The sequence below is a fragment of the Lissotriton helveticus genome, chromosome 5_1 (genome assembly GCF_964261635.1).
Source record: "Lissotriton helveticus chromosome 5_1, aLisHel1.1, whole genome shotgun sequence".
Lineage (NCBI taxonomy): Eukaryota > Metazoa > Chordata > Amphibia > Caudata > Salamandridae > Lissotriton > Lissotriton helveticus.
The window spans coordinates 2,070,090,135-2,070,116,147 of NC_136065.1; the positions used below are offsets into that span (position 1 = coordinate 2,070,090,135).

A 26,013-nucleotide genomic window follows, 5' to 3' on the forward strand; every position below is an offset into this window, starting at 1 on the left:
GTACTCGGGTGCGGCTGCAATTAGACAGTCGCCAGCCCGCGAAGCTGTCTCCGCCGGGCTGACACACAGGACGGTGGGGGGGAGAAGCCCCGTGAGCCCAATGGGTGTTGCGCGCCTGGATAGGGAGCAGTGAATTGGTAAACGTCACACACCGTCACGGAATCAATCACAGGCATTTAGTGGGGAGGGGTCAAAGGCATAGAGGACGGGCCCCACCTGAGAGTCGGTTTATAAGCAGGTCCCACCCATTATTTTTGTTACACTCCAGTTTTCTGAGCTTCCCTTGTATTCGGTCCTCGTTCCAGCTCCTAGAAGCATGAAAGCTTTCGTCAGCGCCGCGTTCCTCCTGCTCTGCAGCCTGGCACTGGGTAAGGACGAGGCGTAATAAAGCGCCTTTGTAGATGTATCTCTTGTTGTAGGCGGTGTATGCGTAAAGAAAGATACGCACTCGACGCCAAAGTAGGCAGATGTCGTTTGATGCGAACTTAAACTAAAATTCCGCACAACTCGAAACCGCCTTCCTTACCCCCAGATAAGGCATAGTGGCTCCTGCAGACCACGGGGGGCCGCATTAACTGCGTTTAGTTGCATATCTGACTTAAAGCAATGAGGTGCCCTTTGCAGCCTGGGGTCTGTACTCCTAGGGAGGGGGGACTTTTTTTAAATGTTGTTTTGATTGAATCCCAGCCACTGACGCTGTTCTTCTGAAGCGTCCACTACCCTCCCGTGTTATAAAGCGGACCTTCTGCGCTGTCCTGTTGGTTTGAATCCATCAAGCTGTAAAACTTGACTTCAGGGCCGTGCCACCGCACCGGGAGCAGACTTCGCGTGCGGGTGCCTGTTGGTTAGTTCACCCTCATCCGCGTTCCTGGCCTCTCCGGCAATTTTTAGCCAGTTATAAAATGTCAAGTTAATTCTGGTGACTAATGTTCTTCCTGGAGAGATCGTAGTTTTGTCTGGTGGACGTCTTGACTGGTGGAAGTTTTGATTCTTCATAAGGCAGTGCAGAGGGTTAATGTGCCTGCTGCAAAAAATATGTACCCTGTGAATATAACATAAGTAGGTCAGTGCGTTACTGCTTTCGTCAGACTTATTTTTGTTACTTGCAGTTTACAAGTTAAACTTCTAATGAAAAACAGTGTTCTTTTAACTGTCATTAAAGAACTGAAATGCAGACTTCAAGTTCACCCCAGACTTTCATTATTATAATGTTTTACAAAGGGTTCATTTGGGTAGAAATAATTTCTGATTATCAGAGAACCCCTCCAACCATTTTGTTACGTTTCAAATTCTGAGTTTGTGCTTCTCCAGGCCAAGCCCCGTAAACGATACTGCCTACCAGCATGGATGACGTATAAATCCTACCCCTTGTAGTCCTCGGTCTTATGTAAAGTGTGATTTTCACATATATGATGTCTGTCATGTGTGCACAATTTAAGGTGTTTGGACGTCCTTCACTTTTATGAGTGACGCTATAAAACTAACGAAATCATCTGAGCGAGAGTGGTTATGGAGACAGTTAAAGGGTGGTAGTGTGGGAATCTGTACGGAGGTGCTCATTGGGAGAGCAAAAAACACATTGTCGCAGAGGGCGCCACCAGTACTAAAGCCGGCCCTGCTTGACTTTATAATGTTCAAGGTTATTTAATGGGCAAACAAATCCTTAATTGTTTGTTCCAAACCAGCCGGCATCGCCGCTAATTGTGAAATTTAGGGCTCTTAGGTCAAGTTGAATTTATCAGCAGTAGTGATTTTAGACTTTTTTTTGCATTTTTATATAATACAGACTCACATAGAAGGTATTTGATCTCTTTGCACGAGCACCAGTTATATTACACGTGTGTGTGTGTGTGGCGGTGGGAGTCCAGTCTACAATGTGCGAAAATAAAAACAAGAACCACTTACTTTGTGCTCTGCTAGGGCATGGTGGGTGTGTGGTTTTTGTATGTTTGTAATTTGGCTATGCATTTGGTTCTCCCTTGAACAAAGTGAATTGTTCGTTTCTATCCATTAGAGACGTAATTGCGCTCTCAGTATCCAGTGGCAGGTGAGCCCTTCCTCCCTTGCGGGTGGACTATTCTTCGAGATTAAGTGATTTTGCCCAGAATCGCATGTTGAGCTGACGCCAAGACTCTAATTTAGAGCAGTTCCCAAGGCGGCAGCTCCAGTCCGTTATGCCACACTGCATTTGATCCCACAATCCTTTTGCAGACTGTTTAGTTGACTCGCTGGTGTGTATGGGGAGCGGATGACTTGGTCAAGTTTCCATAAAGCAGATTTCTTTTAAAGTCTCAAACTTGTCTTGTCCGCCTGCAATGTTGTCCAGTGCTTTGTGGCTTCTAATCTTTCCTTTCCTCCTCCAGGTGAGGGGCTGGAGTGCAAGCAGTGCGACTATCCGTGTCTATCTATCACCACTACCACCTGTGGCCTCCTCCAGACTTGCGACACCCGCACAGCCTCTAAAGGTAGGTGACGGATCCGAGCACCCCTGGTGGCTGGAATTGCTTTTTGTTTCCAATGTATTTTTTATTATAGGATCAGTGGTAGGAGTCTAGGTTTCTAATAGCTGGAACTCCCCGTTTATGTAGAAAGCCCCTGTTGGTTTATAGCGCACACGTGCCTGCAGTCTGGTCTCCCGGAGCACGTGCTGTCTTTGGTGGGTGGCATCACTCCGGCATGCTGCGGATTCTCTGGTCGTGGCTCTAAAGCAGGGTCGGATTGGTAACACGGGCACTCGGCAATGCCTGAGGGGCCAGTGTCCAGCTGTGGACTGCTTTATTAGCAGCCTGGTGGCCGATTCTGGTGGTTTATGCGTTGTTCAGATACCGCCAGCAGCCCAGTGGGGGCCTGATGGGCCTTTCTGGGGCCCCAGTGGCCTTTCTGGGAGCAGATGGGCATCCATTACCTTCCTTTTATCATAGAGCAGAGGTGTCACTCCCTATCTCTCACTTGGCCGGCCCATTAATGTATGCATACTGAGCGGGGGCGAGGAGCCCGAGCAGAAGTGGTCTCGCTTCCAGGTGTATTTCACCAGTGTAAACTAATCTGTGCATTTTTTTCACCCCCCTTCCCAAAGCAGTGTTTTGCGAAAGGCAATATGCAAATGTGAGCCACTTTTTTTAGCATTCCCTGGCCGCTTTTTAATCCCAATCCAACCCTGCTCTAAAGGCTGAGATGTCTTTTCCTACCCTGTGCCAGCCTCTTGTTTGCGTCCTTTCCCTCTCCCTTTTTAGGTCTCGGCTATAACGCGCTGAAAAGTGCGTTCTTGCCAGAGCACTATTGTCGGCGTCTCAGCAGTCTGAGAACACCGAAGTGAGACAAGACCTGGCCAAGCGCAGCGTTTCCCCATAGGATAACATTGTGCGCGCGGCCAGGTCTTGTCTCCACAGAATTGCATTCCAGACCGCGTCGCGCGCCTCTCTGGAATGCAGGGGGAGCCTGCAGAGAGGCGCCCGGCGCTGATAAACAGGCTGGCTGCAGACGCCGTGGTGCGGCACCGATAAACAGGCAGGCATTGCTTCCTCCCTGCCGCTGTCCGTGTCCTGCCCGCTGTCCGTGTCCCGCCCTCTGTCCGTGTCTTGTTAATTATGGTTAGTATCTCAGCATACAACACCACATCACTTCTTGAAGATACATTCACCCCGAACTCTTACAAGCTATATTTCACTTGTCATGCCCGTGAAAGCGTATTTTACAAACTAAAAGTGTGTTCTCTCTTAGAAATACAGGAAGGTAATTCTCAAGCTCTTACATAAAAATATTTAGTCGGACTTGCCTGCTAGGCGTGTAATATATGCACGTGGTATAATCTACCTTGCTTTTACGAGAATGTATTCTGAAAATCCGTATTCGAAGGGGGCAAACCAATGTGCAGTGTCACCCGTGCAGACGTGTGTGGTGTACAGACTACCAAAGAGGAAGGTGGCCCAGCAATAATCCAACAGGCGTTATTGCCAGAGTGTATTTTTGCCCTTGGCGCATCTCCCAGGACCCGGATTATTGCACGTAAAGTACCAAGCTCCCCCACACCGTGCCCCCAATCAAGTAAAAAATAAGCCTGTTGCTTTTTCAGTAACCAGTCGCCAAAGAGGAAAAGAGGTGAATAACGTGGAAGGATAAACTTACCAGGCGGTTGAGAAGGGGGGGCCTCCATCATGTTGCAGACTGGGATTTGACTAGACACGGAGCGCGCGGTAATAGGATAATGTGGCTGTGATGTGAGAGAGTACAGCCTGCTCCTCGTCCTGACCGGCCGTAGTTTATGAATGGTGCTGGCGGCTAATTCCATCTCAGCTTGCAGCGCTTTAGGCAACACCACCTGCAGATAATTACCCGGCCATCTGCTGAGGCAATCAGCAGCACTGCTCTCGCAGAATAAGACGGGGGTCCATAGCAGGGCCACGCGACCGGTCCAGCGCGCTCTCTCCTACCGGGGGCCAAGGCAGGCAGGGCTATCCTTAACTTGCACAGCCAACGAAACAACTGGGCAGATGTGGTATGGGGATAAACAAGGGCACGGCAAACATGGCAACAGTCACCACATGAAAAACTCGATTGCTGTTTAATTTCCTAAATTATTGCGCGGAGGACAATTACTGTGTCTTGCAAACCCTCAAGGAGAGCTCGCTGACAGCAGATCAGAGGTGAGCTTGTGAAAGCTTTTCAGTCGGCGTAGTCTTCCTTCTCTCAGGTTACACCAGTTGTAGGCAAAGGCACTCCTGCATGAAAAATTAAACAGATTATCTTGTAATCAACTGTAGGATTAGCCCGGCATTTCTATTTGAAAATAAGTCTAGTCGAAGGTTTCAGGGCGACTGGAGTTACCTTCATTAGGTTCCAGAAGCTAGATTTCATATTTGTAGTGGCATTGGTACGTTCAAAACACCCCAATGACTTATTTTATGTCATTGTCTTTGAGGCCTTGTAGTGTCTACTGCACAATAAGGCTTTTTCACTTACATAAATAAGGACCAGGCACACACACCACCAGCCATCAGTGCACACATCAATTGTTAATGCATCCACAAATAACTATTGTAGCAATCGCAGTATGGCGCACTTTACCATCAAACATATTCATCTAAAGCGCAGCATGCCAACATTGCTACAAAAATAAATAAAACATTTTTTAGCCTACAATTTATAGACTTTTAGTGCAATTGGTGTTGCTATATTAAGCAATGCCAATAGCTCAAACTTAATTAACCCGAGACCTATTGCATTGTAAATGCTTGTTTATGACTAGCATTTGAGACCTATTGTAAATTCTTATGTTGGGTTAAAGCCATCCCCCAGCTTTTCATTTGTCCATGTCGGTGTTCTTCAAAAATCCTTGCTTGCCATTGGTCAGTCCTGCCTCTTTGTCCCTCCTTTCTCTCTTCACTTCCGCCCATGCAGCAGGGACTATGGTTCTTTATCTGTTCTCCGGGGGACTCTTTCCTTTCTTGGTTTCCTGCTCTGTTAGTGTTTGTCTGTGTTAAATTTCAGCACCTGAGCGGTTTACATTTAAATATAGCCTTCTTCCCACCTCATCTTAACACCAGTTGTTTTACTGTTGCCTCCCCTTGGTTGCTTGTTAATAATTGTTGACATTATCTATCGGAATCATCTATCGGCACTGCTAGCATTGCACCAGCACTGTGCTGGTTATTGTTTATTTCCTGGCTCCAATTTCTCTGCTCTCCCTCCCCTCTCCCATCAGTCACAGGGCTCCAGCTGCCTCACAGCTAAGCCAGACCCCAGAGCAGGGTACACTGCTGTCTGTGCCTGCCCTGCTCCTCGCAGCTGACCTGGCCATGGACCGGCTCAGGTTTCTACAGAGTATTACAAGAATGCCCCTACATGCATTTAACAAAATGGAACTGCAGCTGAATTTTAAGGTAGTCTGAAGGAAACTGGAATTCAGCCAGCAGGAACAAAGCAAAAATGAACCTCCTGAAAGAGACACGATGAACCCCTCGCCAGCACCCCCATTACCACTGGCCTTTTTGTGGGATTAGCCTTTATGGTGCACAAAAGACAGGTTACTCAAAACAGCACTTTGTGTATACTGTAATATAGCACACATCCTATAATTGTGCTGGAATCCTAGCAGATTGAGTTAGGAGCTTGCTAGGGTTGCATGTTTATATAATGAAAGGGCAAATTCAGCCTTTCGACCCTCTGAGGTCGATAAAACGAGGACCACTTAGTTGATGATGATGATAAGACCTGTTATCAACTTGTATAAAACAAGAAATGTGTGCTTACATGTGCTATATTGTACAACATTTGTAATATCCTAGTTCAAACAGAGGGTTATGTAAGAACGTTCAAGATTCTACCTAATACACAAGTCACTTTAAGATGCACTAAAAATATTTGGAATAATTATGCAGCAGGGACAGTAAATAATGCAGAAAGAAAAGGCAAGTTATGCTTGGTAACGCAGTGCATTTTGTCAGTTTTTCATCACTGATTTGCTTTTTTACACTTAACGATGCATGGGCAAAGATTGCACCTCATTAATATTTTAACAACTTAAATCCGCAACTGAGAGGTCGCCTGCAACTGAAGAGGGCACGATTGTTAGCATTTTTAGTAACTTCTGATCCGTTTGCGCGAGAAACTATTTTCTTTTTATTAAAATCTGCAAATTGCGCAGAAGATGATGGATTATATGGTAAGTGAGGCACATCCATAATTATGTGGAAAACTTCAGGCCACAGAATTGCATAATTCCACTGGCCCTTCCAGCAGGATATGGCATCGCCCTGCTTGTTTGTTAATCACCAGGCAGGGGCTCAGTGTGTGGATTGACTACCTCAAACTACATATGTTGATTACTGCTCACAGTTGGCTCACCGGCCAGGGGTTGGGGGCGTTACATTGTTGAGGAGTGGGTGGGGTTGAAGGGTGGTCCAGACAGTCAGCCAAATGAGAGAAAATCGAAGGCAGAGAGACGAAGGGAACCTGATCAAAGCTGAAAGCATTTAAGAGAACAGGACTGAGCCCAAACAGGATAAGAGAACCAGCCATGCAGAACAATGTAGCACTTCCCAGCCCAAGCCTCTTGTCGCCCCTTCCCGCCAGCTCCACCATAAAGCGCTATTTTTAAAAGCCCTCTGGGCTGAATGTATAAAGTTGTGTCGATAGAGTTTAGTACACATGGACGTTATTCTGAGTACCATTAGCAAAACTGCAGGTGGATGTGGTAAAGGCCTCAACCCATCTGAGAAGAGCAGTGAGTTCATGAAGCGCTGGTAACCTTGTTATTGTAGTGACTAATTTGCACTGCAGTTTGAGCGTCCCGCCTTTGTCCCCCCACATCAAAGACTTAAGAGATAACAATCTAACCACAAGCATTTGCAATGTAATAGGTCTCGCACTTGCGAGAGTTTGAGCGATTGGCATTGTAAAAGACAATGTGTTATTTGTTTCAAAAACAAATAAAAGGCATTTGTTATTTACAATACAATAGCTCAAACTTGCGTAAATGCGAGACGCATTGCACATGATGGTTTACTTTGTTGCTTCTCTCCTAACTGGTCGTCATTATCACCCATCCCACGCCTCTTGTTTCACTTCTATCCTTGTCTCTGCCATCATTTCTTCTACCTCTATTTCTAAAGACACCAGTGATAGAGTGCAGGGCTCACATGTATCTAATGGAGGATTAGTCTGGAGACCAACCCTATAGGAAGGGATGGAAGTGAGTGACTTGTGAGCCAAGACTTCAGCTGTGTTTGACAAACTTTTAAAGAAACTGGGTAGCAGCAAGTCCTGTAGAACCGGAAACCTATCTTCTCAAACCTGGAAGACCAAACACTCCTTCCGGAACATATTGCAGAATCGGAAGAGCTCAGAACACCTTCTGTGCTCATGACGAGCTCAGCTTGTCATGAGGCACGTTTGACTGTGCTCATGAGCTGAGCTCGTCATGACACGCGCAGCGCTCACAAGCAGGGCTAATTCCCCCGCTGTGCTGAGCATTCTATGAAAAAGGGTGTGGTCATGTCTAGCTCAGCGCGTCATGAGCATAGCGACACCGTGCAGTGTGACGTGCCGAGCTCGTCACAAACACCGTGACGCTGCGCACGCCCCCTCTCCCCCCAGCTCCGCGGGGGAATTAGCCCCACGGCAAAGGGGTTATGCCGCTGATAAAGTGAGCTTCTTTTATTGGCAGTTTAAGGGGATGCTGCCCCAGTGAAGTCTGTTTTCCCTTTTCTCCAGACGTTCCTGTATTTCAACAAACGGACTAGTATCACCAGGGTGAGATTGGCAGGGAGGGCAATTGGCCCGTGCCCGAGGGGCCTGTGTATGTCCAGCTTGTGGGCTGATTTTCAGTCTGTGGATCAAGAAACCCATACACCTGGGCTGATTTTTCCCTGTAGAGCTCCAGCTTCGGGTGAGGGGTAGTCTGAACAGGCCACATATTAGGCCCATTAATTGTTATTTGCAGAATGACAATCAGGCGTGAGGAGGGCGTGCATCATGTAGTGCACCTCCCATCCTGGGCCCAGAAGGTGTCGGTGAGCCTTTGAGAGGTGTCTTTTGACCAGTGCAATTAACAAGTGGTTGGCACAAGGAGGAAGCTTTTATCCCCCACAGCAGGTTACAACTATAAGATAGACCAGCCTCAGGTGCCTGCTGCCAGTTTTCTTAGACTGAGGTTAGGAGTTTTATTCAAATACTTTGCAATAGAATTGGAGAGAAACGAACGCAAATTTTAATTAACTTTCCAATAAAAATCTGAATAGACACCGGTAAGAAGAAATCCCCTTTTTCGGCATGAATGGTGGAGAACTGAAATTATGGGCCACTTTGTTTAGTAGGTGCCCGGGCCTATTTTTTTATCCCAATCCAACTCTATATCCATGCCTAACCTACTACAGCTCACATAATCATTGTGCCTCCTACTTACTGTAGTGCCCTGATGCCAGTTTTGGGTCGCTGTATTGCTCTTTAAGTGACACATTCATACAGCTGAGAAATGAGGATTCACTTTCCAAGGTCTCAAATCTTTACCAAAACTTATCTTTCCATCAGAATCCGTCCTGGACAAATTAGAAATCCTTTGCATAATTTTTCATACCCGAAAAATCCAGTCTACTCTTGGCACATGTATGAGGTAAAGCATTTTTAACATTTGTGTTGGAAATGGCAGTTTTTGCAGGGTTCTCCCCAAACTTTTCGCTTCTTCCTCCTATTTTTTGCTGACCTGTTTGTGTTGGCTTTAGGACACTGGGCACATTACACAGAGCATATGTACTGATTAGCAGTGGTAAATTGTGTTATGGAATGGTGTTTGCATGATTGGATATTTGATGTAATTGTTTTTTCCCTAGTAGAGTGCACAGAGTGCCAGGGCCTGTAAATCAAACACTACTAGTGGGCCTGCAGCACTGATTGTGCCACCCACGTGAGTAGCCTTAGAAAGGTAACTCAGACCTGCCATTGCAGAGTCTGAGCACAGTTGGTAACTGCCATGTCGACTTGGCCAGTGCACACACTTGCCAGTCCCTAACCATCCCTTTTCGTACATGTCAGGCACCCCTAAGGTAGGCCCCAGGTACCCCTGTGGGCAGGGTGCAGTGTACAGTGTATGTGAAAGGTAGGACATGTCCTGGTGTATGTGGCATGCACTGATGGTCCATTTCGTTTTTCACTATTGCAAGGCTACCTGTTCCCCCATAGGACCGAATGGGAAGTTGGTTTATAACCTCTCATAAACATAACTGGCACTGGGCACTAGGTAGGTAAATAAAATGTAATATGCCTGAACTCAGAATATAAAGATGAATCCTTTTAGGGAAGGTGATTTTTATGTTCTGTGTTTGAAAGTACCACTTTTAGAAAGTAGGTATATTCTTGCTCAGTCATCCCGTGTGCCTCTGTTGGAATGTGGATTACCTGTCTGGGTTTTGGATGACAGAAGGCTGGGGGAACAGGAGGTTCTCCAGATAGCCTCGGTGGGTCAGGAAAGGGCTAAATCAAACTTGGCTGGGAAGGGGAACGAGATTTCCGTGCTCTTCAAAGGGCCTGGTCTGCCTCTGACAGTGCTGTCTCCACCCCTTGCCAGAAAATCACACTTGAGAAGGCAGAACTGGTCCTGGCTGGACACGTACACCATCTGTCTAGAAGATCAAAGGATTTTTGGATACAAATTCTGGTGACCGACCCCTGAACTTTTGAACTCATATGGATCAAGAAGACTGCCAAGAAGAAGAGCTGGAGAAGCTGTTAGGAGGAACGACGGCTTTTCTGGGCTGACCTGCAGTGGCTGCTTCTGTCTTGGGCAGTGAAAGGCCTGGACTGGACTTTCTGCAACTTAATTTGGGAGTCTCTCCAAGGGCTTGAGGTAGAGCTTGTCCCCTGTTCACAAAGTCTAAGGAACTGCAAAGACTTCAAGCTCTTCTGCCTGCATCACTGGTGACTGTTTTGTGCTGCCACAGAAGAAAGTAACCTGACGCCGCTGCCGACTCCATGTCCTAAGGGCACCTCGCAATGTTGCACCATGACCTGTTCTCACTGCTGACGCCGCCACCAAGCCGCTGCTCGCACCGCGACCTGTGGGCACTGCACTCCGCACCGCTTCTCGCCGAAGGCTGGACACCGCAGAGCACGGCCGCACCAATACCCTGGTCTCACAGACTCCTGCGGACGCCGCCACCGAGCCGTTGCTCGCACCACAACCTGTGGGCACTGCGCCCCGCTTCACGACTATGCCTTAGCTTCTCCAACAACTATGCTCCGCGCCAAAATAGATGCAGCTGCTTGCGCTGTGATTCGAGGGCACTGCTCATAGTTACACGACCCACCACCCTCATCCCGCACCGCAGCCTTGGCCTACTGACGCCAGCACCATTGACTCCATTTGTCAGCCGACAAGTGCTTCAGCAACGACTATGCCGCTGCTTGCACCGTGACCTGATTGCACCACACGCTGCACTTCTCACTGCAGCACCTGACTCCTGCTGGCGCCAGTGCTCCTGATCCCAACAGAAAGGAGCTCTACCTCCAACGCAAGTGACTTCAAGGGCCTCGGCGCACTGCATCTCTAACGGGTACTGTTTGCAGGTCTTCCCAACACCATAGCTGGTCCGCGACCAGCCTGAACTGTTTAGATTTGTTTGCTGACTACACCGTCATAGCCCCAGACTGAGCTATCGACTTCAAGGAACTGTTTTTAAATCTTATTTTGATAACTGTAGAGCTTTAAGTACTGTATTGTGGATACTTATCGTTTCTGGTCTTGTGTATATAAAAATATTGGCTATTTTTCTAAACTGGTGTGGTGTCCTTTTTTTTGTAGTGCTTACTCTGTATTACTGTTAGCGATGTGCAAATGCTTTACTTACTGCCTCTAAGATAAGCCTGACTGCTCATACCAAGCTACCAAGGTGGTGAGTAGGGGTTATCCTGACTAGAGTAGTGGTTTCTGCCTGGCTTTGGCACATGCCCTAGCCTGCCAAAAATCCAATTTCTAACCATTTGATTCAAACCTGAACTAAAACTAAAAAAATATAGGGAATGTTACCTTCTAATTCCTAAGGGCAAGCTCAGCGGTGTCCATATAACCATTACTTTGACAGACTGACGCCCCCTCATTCCCAAACCTTGGTCTTGCTTTTGTCTCTTCGCAGCTGCAGCCAAGTTACCAACAGTATAGTTTTCAAGTGACTTGAAGGCTAACAAGACATTACTACTTAAGGGTGCATTATAAAATGCTGATATGTTAACGCCCTGCATGGGAGATGTTGGAACCCCCATAATGCAGTGGAAGAGCCAGCAATTACTGGGATGGGTGGGTTGTCCAGTGAGATGGCAGTGGCAGTCACTGCTTTCTCGCCACTGGGGCATAGGTCATAGGTTTTTGATTAGATATTCAGAGCCAGTGGAATTATGAGGTTGTGTGGCCATGGAGTTTTGCGCATAATTTAGCATTTGCCACATAATCATTTGCTGCATAATCTGAGCCGGAGACAAAATATATATATATATTTTAATTAGAATTGCCAAAGAATTAAAGTTACTAAAAATGCAGCAGCATGTATTGGCGCGCAGTGGAAGGCCCTAGTCCAAGGGTGCCTGGGCAACATTCTGTTGCTTATTGCTATATTTGAGTGTGTAACGGGTGCTACTTGTGCCCAGACAGTGTAAACCAGTATAAAAATAACAATCCAGTAATACTATCGCAATTTGCTGCGTTGCACTGCAAAATTTGTGTCTCTTGATGCAAAATTTACTCCATACTGCCGCATAATTAGGCCCGCCCCAGCCACATAATTCCATTCGCACTTCAAATTGTTGTCCATGCCTGCTGCTGCCAGGCAAAAACAGCTCCCAGCATGACCATCTGATGGGGCTTTGGTCCTGTCTGTTGCTTGGGTAGGAAGGGTGTGCTGGTAAGTGCCGCATGAGGTCACCATGAGCTTTAGAGTGGTGGAAAGAAAGTGGGTGATGTAAGAGGGCACACCCCCTGCTTTCTTAACTTGCCCATCCCTGTTTCACTGTGATCTGAACTCATCCAGACTGATTTTAACCCTTTTTTTCTTCTTCAGGTGTAATAAAGATAAAGGCCAAGGGGTGCCTGGATGTCACAAAGTGTCTTTCTAACGAGACCAACACAATTCTGGGTATAGATTACACAGTCACCCATTTCTGCTGTGTCGGTGACCTGTGCAACTCTGGCACTGCTGTCAAACTCTCCATGCTGGCTGGACTCGCTGCCCTCCTGCCCCTGCTGAAGCTCCTTTGAAGGATCCTGATGACTTCTTGGCACTTTGAGATGAGACTAGGGCGGGGTTGGTTTGGGAGGATAGCTACTCAGTCTGGTGCCTTGGACGTGAAGTACACATCTCCTGTTTGTGGCCTGAAGTGTTTCGAATTAACAATTTTATATTTTTCATTATTTGTAGTTCTTCAAATGGACCTTATCTGAAATAAAGCATCCATTCCTGACCCTTACACCGTGCTCTCAGAACCAGGACCTGCCGGATGAAGGCAGCAGAGGGCGAGGCTCCCACCCTGCTCCGGTCACTCATTGAACCAGAGCAGGGTCAGCTGTCCATTGAAGCAGCAGTCTGTACCCATCACTGCTGTCCAGTGATCTCTGCTCCTCTTCCTTCCCTGATGGGTGCCCCACCTGCACTTGCTTGACTGCAGTGCCTTGCTTTGAGTTGCACTTGTACTAATTTTAAATGTTTGCAGCACATGTGGTGCTTTACATGCAGTCTGACACAACTGCTTGCTTTCTCCAAAATCTTTTTTTTGTAATAAAGACTTTATCAGTGTATTTATTGGCACCATTATTTACTGTGACCTGTCTGCAGTTTGCCACTGGTACCTTCTTGGTTCTGTAGCTCCGAATTTACTGTCCCCTTAAAAGTATTGCACACCTGTTAAAGTTCAGGTATGCAATACTAGAGTACATCTCCTCTTAAAGCACTGGTTTGCACGAGGACTGGTTTGCACGAGGACTGTTATCAGGTTATGGGTGCTGGGCTGGAAATTGCATGGTTGCTGGGAGTAAGTGTGGGGCCTGGTGGCTAGGTGTGTGTATTGGTAGGGGGAGTGTTTGTCGGGCTGGTGTGCATGTGGTGTGAGTGTGGTGTGTATGTGGGGGGCTATGGTTGGTGTTGGCTATGAACTTGAACTTTAACTTGTCGGGCTAGTGTGGTGTGTATGGGGGACTGTAGTGAGTGTGGGGGACTGTAGTGAGTGTGGGGGCTGATGTGGTTGGGGTGTGGGGAGCTGGTCGCTGGATGTAGTGTGGGGGAGGGTTCGTCACAGGGATTGTAGTTGGGTAGCTGGATGGGAAGTAAAGTTTTATTTACATTTTGTAAAAACTCATTACACTATCCAATAAGTTAAATGTGTAAAACCTAAAGCATGGAAGATCTCAAATACATAAGCGAACATTATTAAAAATCATTCAAAAAGAATCCTGGAGTGAATAAGATTCTGTAGATCAAATGTAGTTCTTTGAATGCTCGTTAGTTGTGTAATTTAAGTCTTTTGTAAGATCTAGCCAGATTGTTTCACTTTCCAGCAAAAAGCATTTGATTGAGACTGAAAACAAACCTATGGTGGCCTAGTCTAGTGAACAGTGGCTGCTTACTGAAGCAGGGTAATATGCAGTGCTTTAAATGGAAAAAAATAAGTGCAGGTACTCATTACAATGAGCTAGAGGTGTGGCAAGTGGGCGGGGCTATGGGAAGATATGATCATACATAATGACTTCTGTACGAGTTGTAGCACATATCAAAACACATGACAAATGTTTGTCAACAAAACAGATTACCTAATTACACAAAACGAAAACCAAACCGTGATATGTTAACTTTTCCTTGTTTTGTAGTATTTGCTGCTTCTTAATGCCATCCTGTTATTTGTTGTTTGGCACAATACTATAAACTCTTCAAGCTTGCACACATGGGCACAAAAGCATTCCACATAGTCCCCTTAAAATTCTCCTGAGACTCTCCCTCTTTCTCTCACAGAAGAGCAGGTACACACAAGCAGGCAAGCACACAGCCGTATGCAAACACTCGCACAAACTCTCAGGTGGGATTAAAGCCATTTAAAACTCCCTCCATGGCTTTTTAGGTCGAGCCTGGCGTAAGCAGTGCAAAGCACTGTTGTCGCCAGCGAGCTCTATTAGGGAATTGCCTCGGAAGTGGGACAGGAGATGGGCACGTGCAGATTGGTGATATCAGCAGGTGTATGTGCACGTACAACCACATGCTGTGCACTTCTCCTGAGGCAAGTCAGCCTCCTGCAAGACAGCGCATGCATATACACACGTATATACACACAAATGCATACACATATTCATGCCCACCCATACTACAACAAAGCCCCACTCGCCAGGCTCTTTTGTCGCTGTGTTGCTACAGGCTCAGGACTCCCCTGGTGTCACCTGCCACATGCGGGGCTTCCCTTACTCATGGGATCCCCGCACTTGCATCTGCGGCCTCAGCTGCCACTTCTGGTCCTCCTTACGTGTGCAGCCACCGCAGGGCTCTCCCTCCGGCATGGGAGCCCCGCGTCACCACTGCTCCTCTGGGCCAGCTACTCCATGGGCGCGGGCTTCCTGCAGAAGTCACGCCCCAGGGGAGGCTGTGAAACGCTGTAGAGGCGTAGCAGGAATGCAACGTTTGAAGTAAGAGCCGGTGTGGAACAGTGGGTTTTTCTCGCAGTGGCGAGGTTTAGTGTGGACCTTTTTATTAGGCATCTTGCTTTTCATTTTCTTAATCTACGATTGGCTGTGCATGAGGCAGGATGGGAGGTTTTACTGCGCAGAGTAGCCTCCTTACATAAAGCCAGCATGTTGTCTAAGGTTTTGGACCGGGATATATTACGGTAAACACCAGTCCATTGTAAACAAGGTTGTGCTATTTTTAGGCACAGGGAGATGGAGTGATTTGCACAGATTCACAGGATGTCAAGCCCACGGTGTTTCCACGGCTGCGCTTTTTCTTACCCCCACCTACCCCAAGTTGCGCTGTTCCTTACCCCCACCTACCCCAAGTTGCGCTGTTCCTAAATCTACTTTACGAGAAAGCATGAGGCATTGTAGCCCCTCATAATCCCACTTCCTAGGCATGGAGGCAGCTTCAGAGGGCTCGGGAGAGGGCTCGGGGGGGGGGGGGGGGGAAACGGAGGAGCTGCATGCCCCACCTCATATCAGCACAGAATTCTGCTAGTTAAAAAAACGGACCCTCCGTTAGCCAAGGTAACCAGTTAATTGCCGCAGAATGGGACTATCATTTTGGTGGTGCCTGCCACAGAGCGCCCCTGTAGTGGAATAACTGGTCCTCTGCGTATGCCGCAAACACATTTTCTAATCTTTGGGTTTGTCTCCTGCTGAGTTGAGCTGCATTTCATGATTCATTGATCTGCTTGCTTACACCCTTTGAGTGGGATGTTTTTGCCTAATTATTCTTCAATATGTTTCTGAGAAGTTCTGTTGTAAACCTAAAAAAAATCAAACACGTGGATGGGTATATATTTGGGTCCAGAAGATCTTGAATATTTGATTGTGCAAAAACCTTTTTGTTATAAGTAGCAAAAAAAAAATCATTTCTTCAGATATCATTACCTTCTCATCCCTATCGCCCTCACTCGATCTATCGCCCTCACGGGCACCGCAACATCAATCTGCGCAACCATTCAACAACTGGTTCAAATATGTTCTCACAGTGTTTCAGGCTTCATTACAAATGAGACAAAGATGTTAATATTTAACTTCTGTTCTTGGATTTTCGTCACAATAAAATACACTGAACATAATCTTCACAAGTTATTTACAAAAGTTAAAGCTATTGCCATTATAAATTACAATAACTTTCATTTAAATTTTAATTATTTAAAAAAATTAAAAGCCACTGTTATTTGTAATATCAATACATTTAAGTAAATACAACGCATTGCAAATGCAATAGGTCTCACATTTGCAAAAGTTAAAACTATTGGCATTGTAAATGACAAAGCTATTAATTTCGCTATAACACATAAATAAAAAAATTGTCATTTACAATAGCTCAAACTTGCTTGTTAATAGCTGCTGCCTCCATATCGGAGTTTGCACAAATCCACACAATAGTGTGAATGTGATTAACAGCACAGGGCCTAAATGGGGCATCCACTGCAATTTGATGGTGAACAAGGTATATCATGCAAAAAAGGCCACGCTGAATAGTTCAGATGCAGCTCAGCTCAGGAATACAGTGGTCCTTGGGTGTCAGATTCCAATGCTGACCCCCTAGTGCTCACCAGCACTTGCAGCTAATCCGCCTACCTTTCATGAGTATCGGTACTCTCTCCACAATAGAGAAGAGCAGTACTTATAGTGATAAAAAAGAAGTGCCGGGAGTCAGTACCTGTGAGTGCTGGCCATTGGAAGTACTGCCCTCGCACTTTTCCCTACGCCCAGGCCTTGCCTGTCTCTTGCTGGTTCTGTGTTTTTACATCCACATGTCTGCTCCACTTGCCTCATCTTTACCCAGCCTCTAACCTTCTCTCGCTATTGCTGTCTCTCTTACTCCACTTCTGCCTTACTCTCTCCAAGTCTTGCATGTTCTCACTGGTTTTTTCCCTACTAGCCTCCAGTTCTCCCCTCCTTGCTGTACTCATCCCCCAAGTTTCTGTATGTGTGTATATATCGCCGGAGTTTTGACTTTACACAAATGTGGGTTAAAATACCATTTCTAAGCCCATTTATGATTTCAGAACTCAACAAAGATCTGCCCTTAGTATCGGAAAAAGTGGCAAACCTTCACCTGTCATCTCACTGCTTTACATTCCTCCCTCCCTTCTATGTTCACCCTGTCTTTCCTCAAACCAAATACATCACCAGTTGTCATGGAGCGCATTCCTGGAGTACTGCAGGTCCCTGCTATTTATTACTCTAGGGCACAGCTTTCCAAACTGCATTACTGTGTCGCGCCCCAGCAATAGGTGTGTCGCGATGAGATTACTTCTGCCGGGAATCGGCAGAGACGGGCTGCAGGGGCTCTTAGAAGGGGTGAAACAACAACCACGCCCTATTAACACGCACAAGGTGTTTAAAGACCTGTCAAGTGCTCGGGTGCGGCTGTGAGTTGTCCCGGGATGACAAACACGGCGGGGGAGGGGCTGAAGCCCTTTAGGCTTAAGACTGAGTACCTATAAATCGCCACCTTCGGGGAAATAAGTATCTTACAGTTTACTTTGGCGTGTGCAGTAGGCAACGGGCCACGTTGTGCTGCTGCAAGACTTACCGGTATTCACAGCTTTTCCTTCAGAAGATGGGTGACATAGAGTGAATGTGAGAAATTGTGTCTTGTGTGGTTTATTTACTGATACATTATGCCATTGTATAAACTCATAACGACACATTTGATCGAATGTAATGTGTGTGAGACAGTGCTTTCTGTAGTTGTTGCTGCCGATGGTCATTAGCAGGTTCAATATTTTTTTCTTATCTGATTAGAGCCCACAGCTGCTTATCTGCACAGTGAACTTCCCTTCAACTTTTGTGGCACTGCTAGGAAGACAGGCCTCTCGCTTCAATGCCTTTCACGTGGATCGTTACTTAAGATTTTCTTACTGCAATGTTAAAGGAGAGGCATTGATTTATCCTTTTAAATGTGAAATGGCCTGCCACAATGAGCTTGTTTATCAATTGTCCATAATCTTGTGGCTGTCTAATTTCAATTAACCCAAGTGGGAGTCGAGAGGAATCCTCTTCCAAAGCATTATCTAATCTTTAAGATAAATACACAATACGTGATGCCAGCGGACAGCAAACGTACACATTTTTTCTTCTAAACATCCCTTGTAGTTAAACGTGTTGTTCGTGTGCTGAAAAGACCATATTTCACCAGACATAATGCTCTTTCATTACAATTCTTACACTGCGTTTTTTTTTTACACAATGCAAGCATATCTTAACTTTAAATATGTTCGAATTGGAATTTCTCAGACGTTCTACTTAAGAATGTGCCAACGAATGTGGTTGGGATAACTTGAATATTTTTTCTCCTTTTTATTTTTATTTTTTATTTTTTTTACTTTTAACTGCTTTTGGTCAAAGTCACTGAATTCTGCATTTTCAACCTAGCTACTGGCTGCAATGTGGTTCACTTGTGGCTAAACATCATGTGTGGGGGTGTTTGACGCCATAGAACTGCTCCAGAGTTATTAAAGTGGTGATTTTGGTCTTTCTGGTAATATGGGCACCTTTTGCATTCACGGGAGCCACATCATTTGACTCATTCTCTTCCATATTTGCTTCTCCTTAAAAAAATTAACATGGAATTTGATTTGTATGTAAGTAACATATTGTAAAAAAACACGAGTATGGTGCAATTACAAATTGTGAAACTATATGAGCATATGACTTTTCTATAAAACGAAATGAACTATAACGACCATAGGGAATATAGTAATCAGAGTGCTAGGGTGTGGGAATGTGTGTGGGGTGTGTGTCTGTGGGGTGTGTGTCTGTGGGGTGTGTGTCTGTGGGGTGTGTGTCTGTGGGGTGGTGTCTGGGGTTGTGTATGGGGCCCGAAACCACCATAGGTGGTTCGGGCTCGCTGTGCTTCCTCGTGTTACCGTGTCCCTGAAAAGGTGTGTCGCCAACATGAAAAGTTTGGAAAGCTGTGCTCTAGGGCAAGGCTAAATTTGCACCATGAATGCATTACCCAGGGCAGCTGCTGATCTCTAAATTCAGTGATTATTGTTGGAGGGGCACACAAAGGGAAGCAGCCACAGTGCTGAACAAAAACTTGAAAAGATAAAACCCAGACTTTACCGAAGGTGGAGGATGTCATGCTGCCACACACCCTACTAGGTAGGGTAGTGCCATACCGTAAATGGGACTGGATTAGTGACTGGAGGCCCCAACTCATTTCACACACCAGACGGAAGGGTGGGGGTAGGGGGGCGCTGAAGCACTTTCATCGAGGCACACCAGATTGACAGTGGAGGGACTGCCTATAGACCCTGCCCTGTTAATCCCAGTGTGACAAGAGCCCACTCAAACCACTGTAGTTTGGGAACACTGAAATGGGCGCTGATAATTCAACAGCAACTCTGCAGAAGGGCCGCTACTTCACGCCTCATTTACTTGCAAGCTGCTCGGAAGCCCTGCCCTGAGGTGGAGATGCATAACTTGAGTCTGCTGTCGATCAGGGTACCGGTAGTCTCCCGTTCTAGAGAGATCCCTGATCGACAGCAGACTCAAGTTATGCATCTCCACCTCAGGGCAGGGCTCATTTAAAGCACTGGTAATATGTATATTGTTTGATGTTCTCAACCCAGGGTAAATGCAGATGTGGCCTGGAGTTTCGTTACCGTCACTCTACAGTAGAGGGGATTCGATGTGGATTTTCAGGAGCTTTCACGATTTCAGCTGAATATATAGAGTAGGTGGAATCTCAAACATTTGTTTCATTGGTTCCTCTGAATAGAAGAGGATGTACTTCTGGTTGGGCTTAAAGGGCCAGATTTGGGAGCCCTAATACTGGTCGGTAACGGCCGAATTCGCAGTATTAGGGTTTTCTGATGTAGGGGGCCTATATTTTACCGATTCTGTAAATTTACAGAATCGGTATATTTACTGATTCGGTAAATCCATATGTAGCTGACACTCCTAAGAGTGCCACAGGCCCTTAAGAGTCGGTATTTTACCACCCAATCCTATTGGGTGGTAAAATACCGAATTCAGGTGTGCATGCACATCTGTGCCATGTGACAGTTGGTGTCTGAACAGATCACCAGGTCGTCTCCATATGCTAAATCGCTAACTGGGCAGTGTTATAATTTTTATGGAAAATATAAACTGACCTCCTCAACTAATACAGCGCTCTAAGTGTTGAACAGCATATTAATAAAAATATGATTGGCACCCTCACCTAGAAATAGTCATGGCATAGAAATCGAGCAGATTCTTCCTTAAAGTCGCAGCGGCGGTTGCAAAATTTACGATTGATACTTTCACATTAGGAACAGATTGAAGAAACCGCAAGGCCTGCCTAAAATTTAAAATGTGTGGTCTGAGTCTCTCTAAAAGGTACAAAGGAAAACCAAATGCATTAGACAGTCAATCACATGGACCCACTCCTTTCTCTGTTCCAGTGACCTCAAATGGGTGAGCCACCATCAGATGGCCTAAATTTGGATGAAACCTGATTAACATGAACCCATGGTAGGTAGTCAAGACGTCGTTGCAAGCCCCACATCGAGGGATCGATTGGAGACCACTGAGCTCCTCAAGAGGTTGTATTGATCCCTCACTGCCTGTGCCACCACACCTAGTATGGCCTTTAATTCTACTTTTGAGCAATCATAGTTGAAACTCTGCCCACCGCCCCACACTTGATATCTTGGTATGTAATGAAATTATCCGATGCAGATAGTTTGTATCTGCACTCCTTTCTCTGAGCTTAAACCTGAGATGTTTGCCATTTACCTTGCAAAAGGCATATGAAGAATCCACACCACAAACCTAGTGGTCTCCTGAGGTCTTTTGCCTTCTCTCTAAGAAGTCCACTTGCTCTGATACCTGCTTTCATATACCGGCATCTGGTTGTTACAGGTTATCCATTCTGTTAAATGTAACTATTGGTATTTAATAAAGTTTGCGTTCTGCATATAGGAGGGCTATCTGGGAGAAGTTTGCTGGATCTTTTAGCTTTCCTTTTTGTGAAGTGGTTTTTATTGACCCATGACGTGGGTACATCTCCAGAGAGATGCATCAATTTGTCTGATGGTATCAAGTAGTCTGTGTCTAGTCTATATGAGAAGAAGCCAGTCCCTACTAGATGCCAAAATCTTTTGTTCCATTTTTTTAATGTAATTTCAGTTCCTGTTCTCTCAAGTTTTTAACCTCTTTACTGTTTAGGTCTCTCCTAGCGTTGCAGTGCGTATGCGCTGCCATCGCTTTGCGAGGCATTCAGTATACACTATATTGTGGAAGCTCCGCCCACTCTCTGGCGTATCTTCTTCATTGGCTTAGGTTATAAATGCAGCCTTCCGATTGGTTTTAAGCTCGTTAGTCCCTCCCCACAACAGCCATGTCAGTCATTTTTATCCTTCCGTGGCTACTGGCTCCTTCACTGCAGACTTTCTTCCCTTCCTACTTGCCCCGTGAAGTCTGACTTCTTGAGCCCCTCCCCCGCGCACTTCTGGTCATGCTCATGCCTGCCTGCACTCCTGTTTTCAATGCAATAGGTCTCATGTAAAGGTGAGTCTATTGCATTGCCAATGCTTGTTTACATCCTGTCTACTAATGCAGGCATCGATACAGTTGCTTTGAGGACTGATACATTCTGGAAAACCTGTTATTTTGTGGTCTGATGTCATTTCAATTGAGGCCTCCAAGATCATCTGCGGCGTACCCCAAAGATCATTCCTCAGCCCGACATTGTTCAACATCTACTTGGCCCCGCTTGCCATTGTTGCCAGACGGCACGACCCCAACATAATCTCTTACGCTGATGACACACAGTTGATCCTCTCCCTCACCAAGTACCCCCTCCAACCTACAAGAAGGAATGAAAGATATCGGCGAATGGAAGAACAGCCGTCTGAAGCTGAACTCGGAGAAGATGGAGATCCTCCTCCTCGGCTCCATCCCCTCAACCTGGGATGACTCCTGGTGGCTGACTGCCCTTGGAGCAGCACCAACACCCACCGACCACGCATGCAACCTGGGGTTCATCATCGACTCAACACTCCATGACCAAGCAAGTCCACACAGTCTCATCCTCCTGCTTGAACAACCTCCGAAAGATCCACAGGTGGATCCCAACCGACACAAGAAAGGTCACCCAGGAAAGTCGGCAGCAGGCTGGACAACGGAAACTCCCTTTACGCGGGAGCCCCGGCCAATTTGCTGAAACTACTGCAACGCATACAGAACGCCTCTGCTCGCTTGATCCTCAACATCCCTCGACACAGCCACATCACACCCCATGCTGAGATTGTGGTTCATACTTTAACCGTATTTATAGGTAAACACCCATTATTCCGCAACTTTCTTCCCGCATACCATCACTCCGCATACTTTTATTTCGAAAGTACCATGACTCCGCAATGCCATTGTAACATATGGCGTTACATTTTATATGTTTTTACCACGCATACATTTACAACGAAATTAGTTGTAAATGCATGAATGGTAAAAGTATGTTTTTTTTTATATGTTAGGATAAGGTAAGTATGGGTATGGGTTTTAGGGTACTGAGGTATATGTTTTGGGGTGTTTGGGTATTTTAAGGATTCAGATATAGTTTTGGGTTCTGGGGTACAAGGGTATTTTTAGGGATAGGTATGGGTTTTGGGGTACAGGGGTATTTTTAGGGTTCAGGGGTAGGTTTGGGGTACAGCAGTATTTTAGGATTTAGGGATAGGTTTGGGGTACAGGGGTATTTTAGAGTTCAGGGGTAGGTTTGGGTTTTGGGGTACAGGGGTATTTTAGGTTTCAGCGGTAGGTTTGGGTTTTGGGGTACAGGGGTATTTTTAGGTTTCAGGGCTAGGTTTGGGTTTTGGGGTACAGCGGTATTTTTAGGGTTCAGGGGGTAGGTTTGGGTTTTGGGGTAATTTGGGGTTCAGGGATAGGTTTGGGGTTTGGGATACAGGGGTATTTTTAGGGGTCCGGGATGGGTTTGGGTTTTGGGGTACAGGGGTATTTTTAGGGTTCAGGTTTGGGTTTTGGGGTACAGGGGTAATTTAGGGTTAGGTTTGGGTTTTGGGGTACAGGGGGTTTCTAGGGTTCAGGTGTAGGTTTGGGTTTTGGGGTACAGGGGTATTTTTAGGGTTCAGGGATATGTTTGGGTTTTGGGGTACAGGGGACTTTTAGGGTTCAGGGCTAGGATTGGGGTTTGGGGTAAAGGGGTATTTTTAGGGTTCAGGGCTAGGCTTGGGCTTTGGGGTAGAGGGGTATTTTAGGGTTCAGGGCTAGGTTTGGGTTTTGGGGTACAGGGGTATTTTTAGGGTTCAGGGGTAGATTTGGGTTTGGGGTACAGGGGTAATTTAGGGTTTAGGGGTAGGTTTGGGTTTTGGAGTACAGGGGTATTTTTAGGGTTCAGGGGTAGGTTTGGGTTTTGGGGTACAGGGGTCTTTTAGGGTTCAGTGCTAGGCTTTGGGGTACAGGGGTATTACTAGGGTCAGGATGGGTTAGTGTTTAAGGGTGCTGGGTATTTTAAGGAGTAAGGGTGGGTTAGTATTTTGGGGTGCTGGGGTATTTTAAGGGACTAGGGTGGGATTCGTTTTTAGGGTAAAATGAGTAATTAAAAAATATATATATATATATAAATAAATATTTGTAAAAATATAAATACAAATAATATATATATATATATATATATATATATATATATATATAAGTACATTTACTAAGTTTATATAACTTCACCACACATGCCTTTGCGTTGTAAAGGCATCCGTGGTAAAGTTATATGCGGGGTAAAAAATTGCGGAGTGATGGTACTGCGGAGTAATTGCTCATGCATTGTAATAAATGCGGAGTCATGGTATGCGGGAATAAAGTTTGCGGAATAACGTCACATATTCATATTTATAGAATTACCTACACCTACAGATTGTTAAACTGTGGGGGCTACCATTGGGGATCATACTTTTTACTACCATTTGAAGACTCTTTGTGATGGATTAACTACTATGCAGTTTCTCAACTTACATGAGGGTTAACTCCAGGGGCGGTTCCTGCCTTAGAGTGTTGCCCTAGTTATATTCTGCCTTCTCTTTTACATGTACATATAAACGTGTGCAGAACTCCAACTGTAGCAACTTCCCTAGTCCACATTATTTTTATAGCTCGAGTGGCACGACTGCTTTAATTCATGCAGTCTGTGAGTGACGGAGACATAGGTGGGGGGCAGCAAGCTCACGGCACAAAGTGCTCTTGTTGGGTTAGCCGACTGCCCTTCTCCATCCAGCCCAACATGGCATTAGAAGCTTCTCTCCATCTGCATATTCTGATAGCTCGGGTGTTCGAAGCTGTCAACCCCGCCTGCTCAAACCAATCCTGCCGCTAATCTCTTGCTGTCTGACAGCAGAAGAGCAGCGTGCATTTTGATTTGGCTTAGAGAACCGCCCTGCCGTATTACCCAATTATATATACAATGTCTGAGCTGCATCTCTCGAACGGGCACCAGAACACCGCGGGGTAAGTAGGCAATTCGGCTAGGTCAGGTGGTTTCTTCTGCAGGTTGCAGCCTCTGAGAATCAGGCAGGGAATCTATATAGTCAGTCACAAGCTTGGCAGTAATCCATGAAACGTCAGACTATTGTTCTTGACAGGTCAGTAGTGCTTGGTCAGCGTCAGTCACAAGAAAGACCAATGCCTACCAAATTTCACTACACGTGGAGTGACAGAGGAAGCTAAACCAGACAGATCGGGTCTTATCTAATAGTAAGAGCGTGTACAACTGCTGTATACCATTCACCATGCATACATGTACACTTTTCTAAATGATGCATCTAACCAATCATTTGCAAATATGTGATTGCTAGTCCACTGACTGCTTATTCCTCTGGCTCGTGAGTTGCGGTTAAGCGTGGGCGTGACGTGAGTTTGTGTGTGTCCGTGACCGCAGTGAGCGAATGTCTGACGGGTATAGTATGATGGCTGTGACAAGTTTGTAAACTGCGTTTTCTACGGCGTTGTCAACTGGTGTTTGGATGTTAGATGTCTGGTGACGTGCAGTCGCAAAAGGAGGTTTTCTTATACAGATAATCTTGTAAAAGCCGCGTTAACCTGCATAGCTGCCAGTGTTTTGTTCCCAGGTGTTCATTCCTGCGGTGGCCTCCACTTAGACTTTGACCAGTTAATATACAACAGGGTGGCTTCAATAACATAGTAACATTACGTGCTATTACGTGACATTACTAACGAGAGTTTGAGCCATGAAATAAATAACACACCATGCCACTACATGAAACATGATTCAACTCCCCATAATTACACTACTCAATACCACATAAATACACCCCACATAAAATCACTGTCACATAGGAATCACTGATATAACCTCGACACACCGAATATCGAACAGACAAAATATCGTTGACTGATTATCGACTACAAATATATCGATTCCCAATACTTAAACAATAAAACACAAAAAAACGATTCCACAATATCGACTACAACATTATCGACCATCAATATTATCGAATGTTAAAAAAATCGACTTTCAGTTCTTAACATTACACATAGCCAAAATATCGAACATCAAAATATAGAACACCAAAATATCGTCACTTATAGAATATCGACTATACAAAATACCCTTTCTAATTACAAATACATATTATATACAGCACAAATAACCATAAACTATTTTTTAAAATTAATACACCATACAATAAATATTGCGAACAATGTAAAATAAACTTTTACATAAAACAAACAATTTTAAACACATAAACAACATTGCTAATAATAAAACATTTCTTAATGCACATTATAATTTTTGTTTCACTTTAAATCAGAAAAAAAATCTTTACCCATATCAAAAA

The 26,013-nt window shown here is 45.5% G+C and overlaps 1 protein-coding gene across 2 annotated transcripts in view; it reads left to right on the forward strand.

Moving 5' to 3' along the window:
- Window positions 1-223: 223 nt before the first annotated feature.
- The window catches only part of LY6G6D (lymphocyte antigen 6 family member G6D), a 125,828-nt gene continuing 100,038 nt past the window's right edge, over window positions 224-26,013 (forward strand). The window contains exons 1-3 of one of the 2 annotated variants that reach the window (XM_078641509.1): window positions 224-368; window positions 2,364-2,465; window positions 12,543-12,873. In XM_078641509.1, coding sequence (XP_078497635.1) covers window positions 317-368; window positions 2,364-2,465; window positions 12,543-12,739 — 351 coding nt within the window. In that variant the 5' untranslated portion in view covers window positions 224-316 and the 3' untranslated portion in view covers window positions 12,740-12,873. Of the gene's footprint in view, window positions 369-2,363; window positions 2,466-12,542; window positions 12,874-26,013 lie in introns of those variants that run through there. The other variant, XM_078641510.1, reaches the window with a different exon arrangement.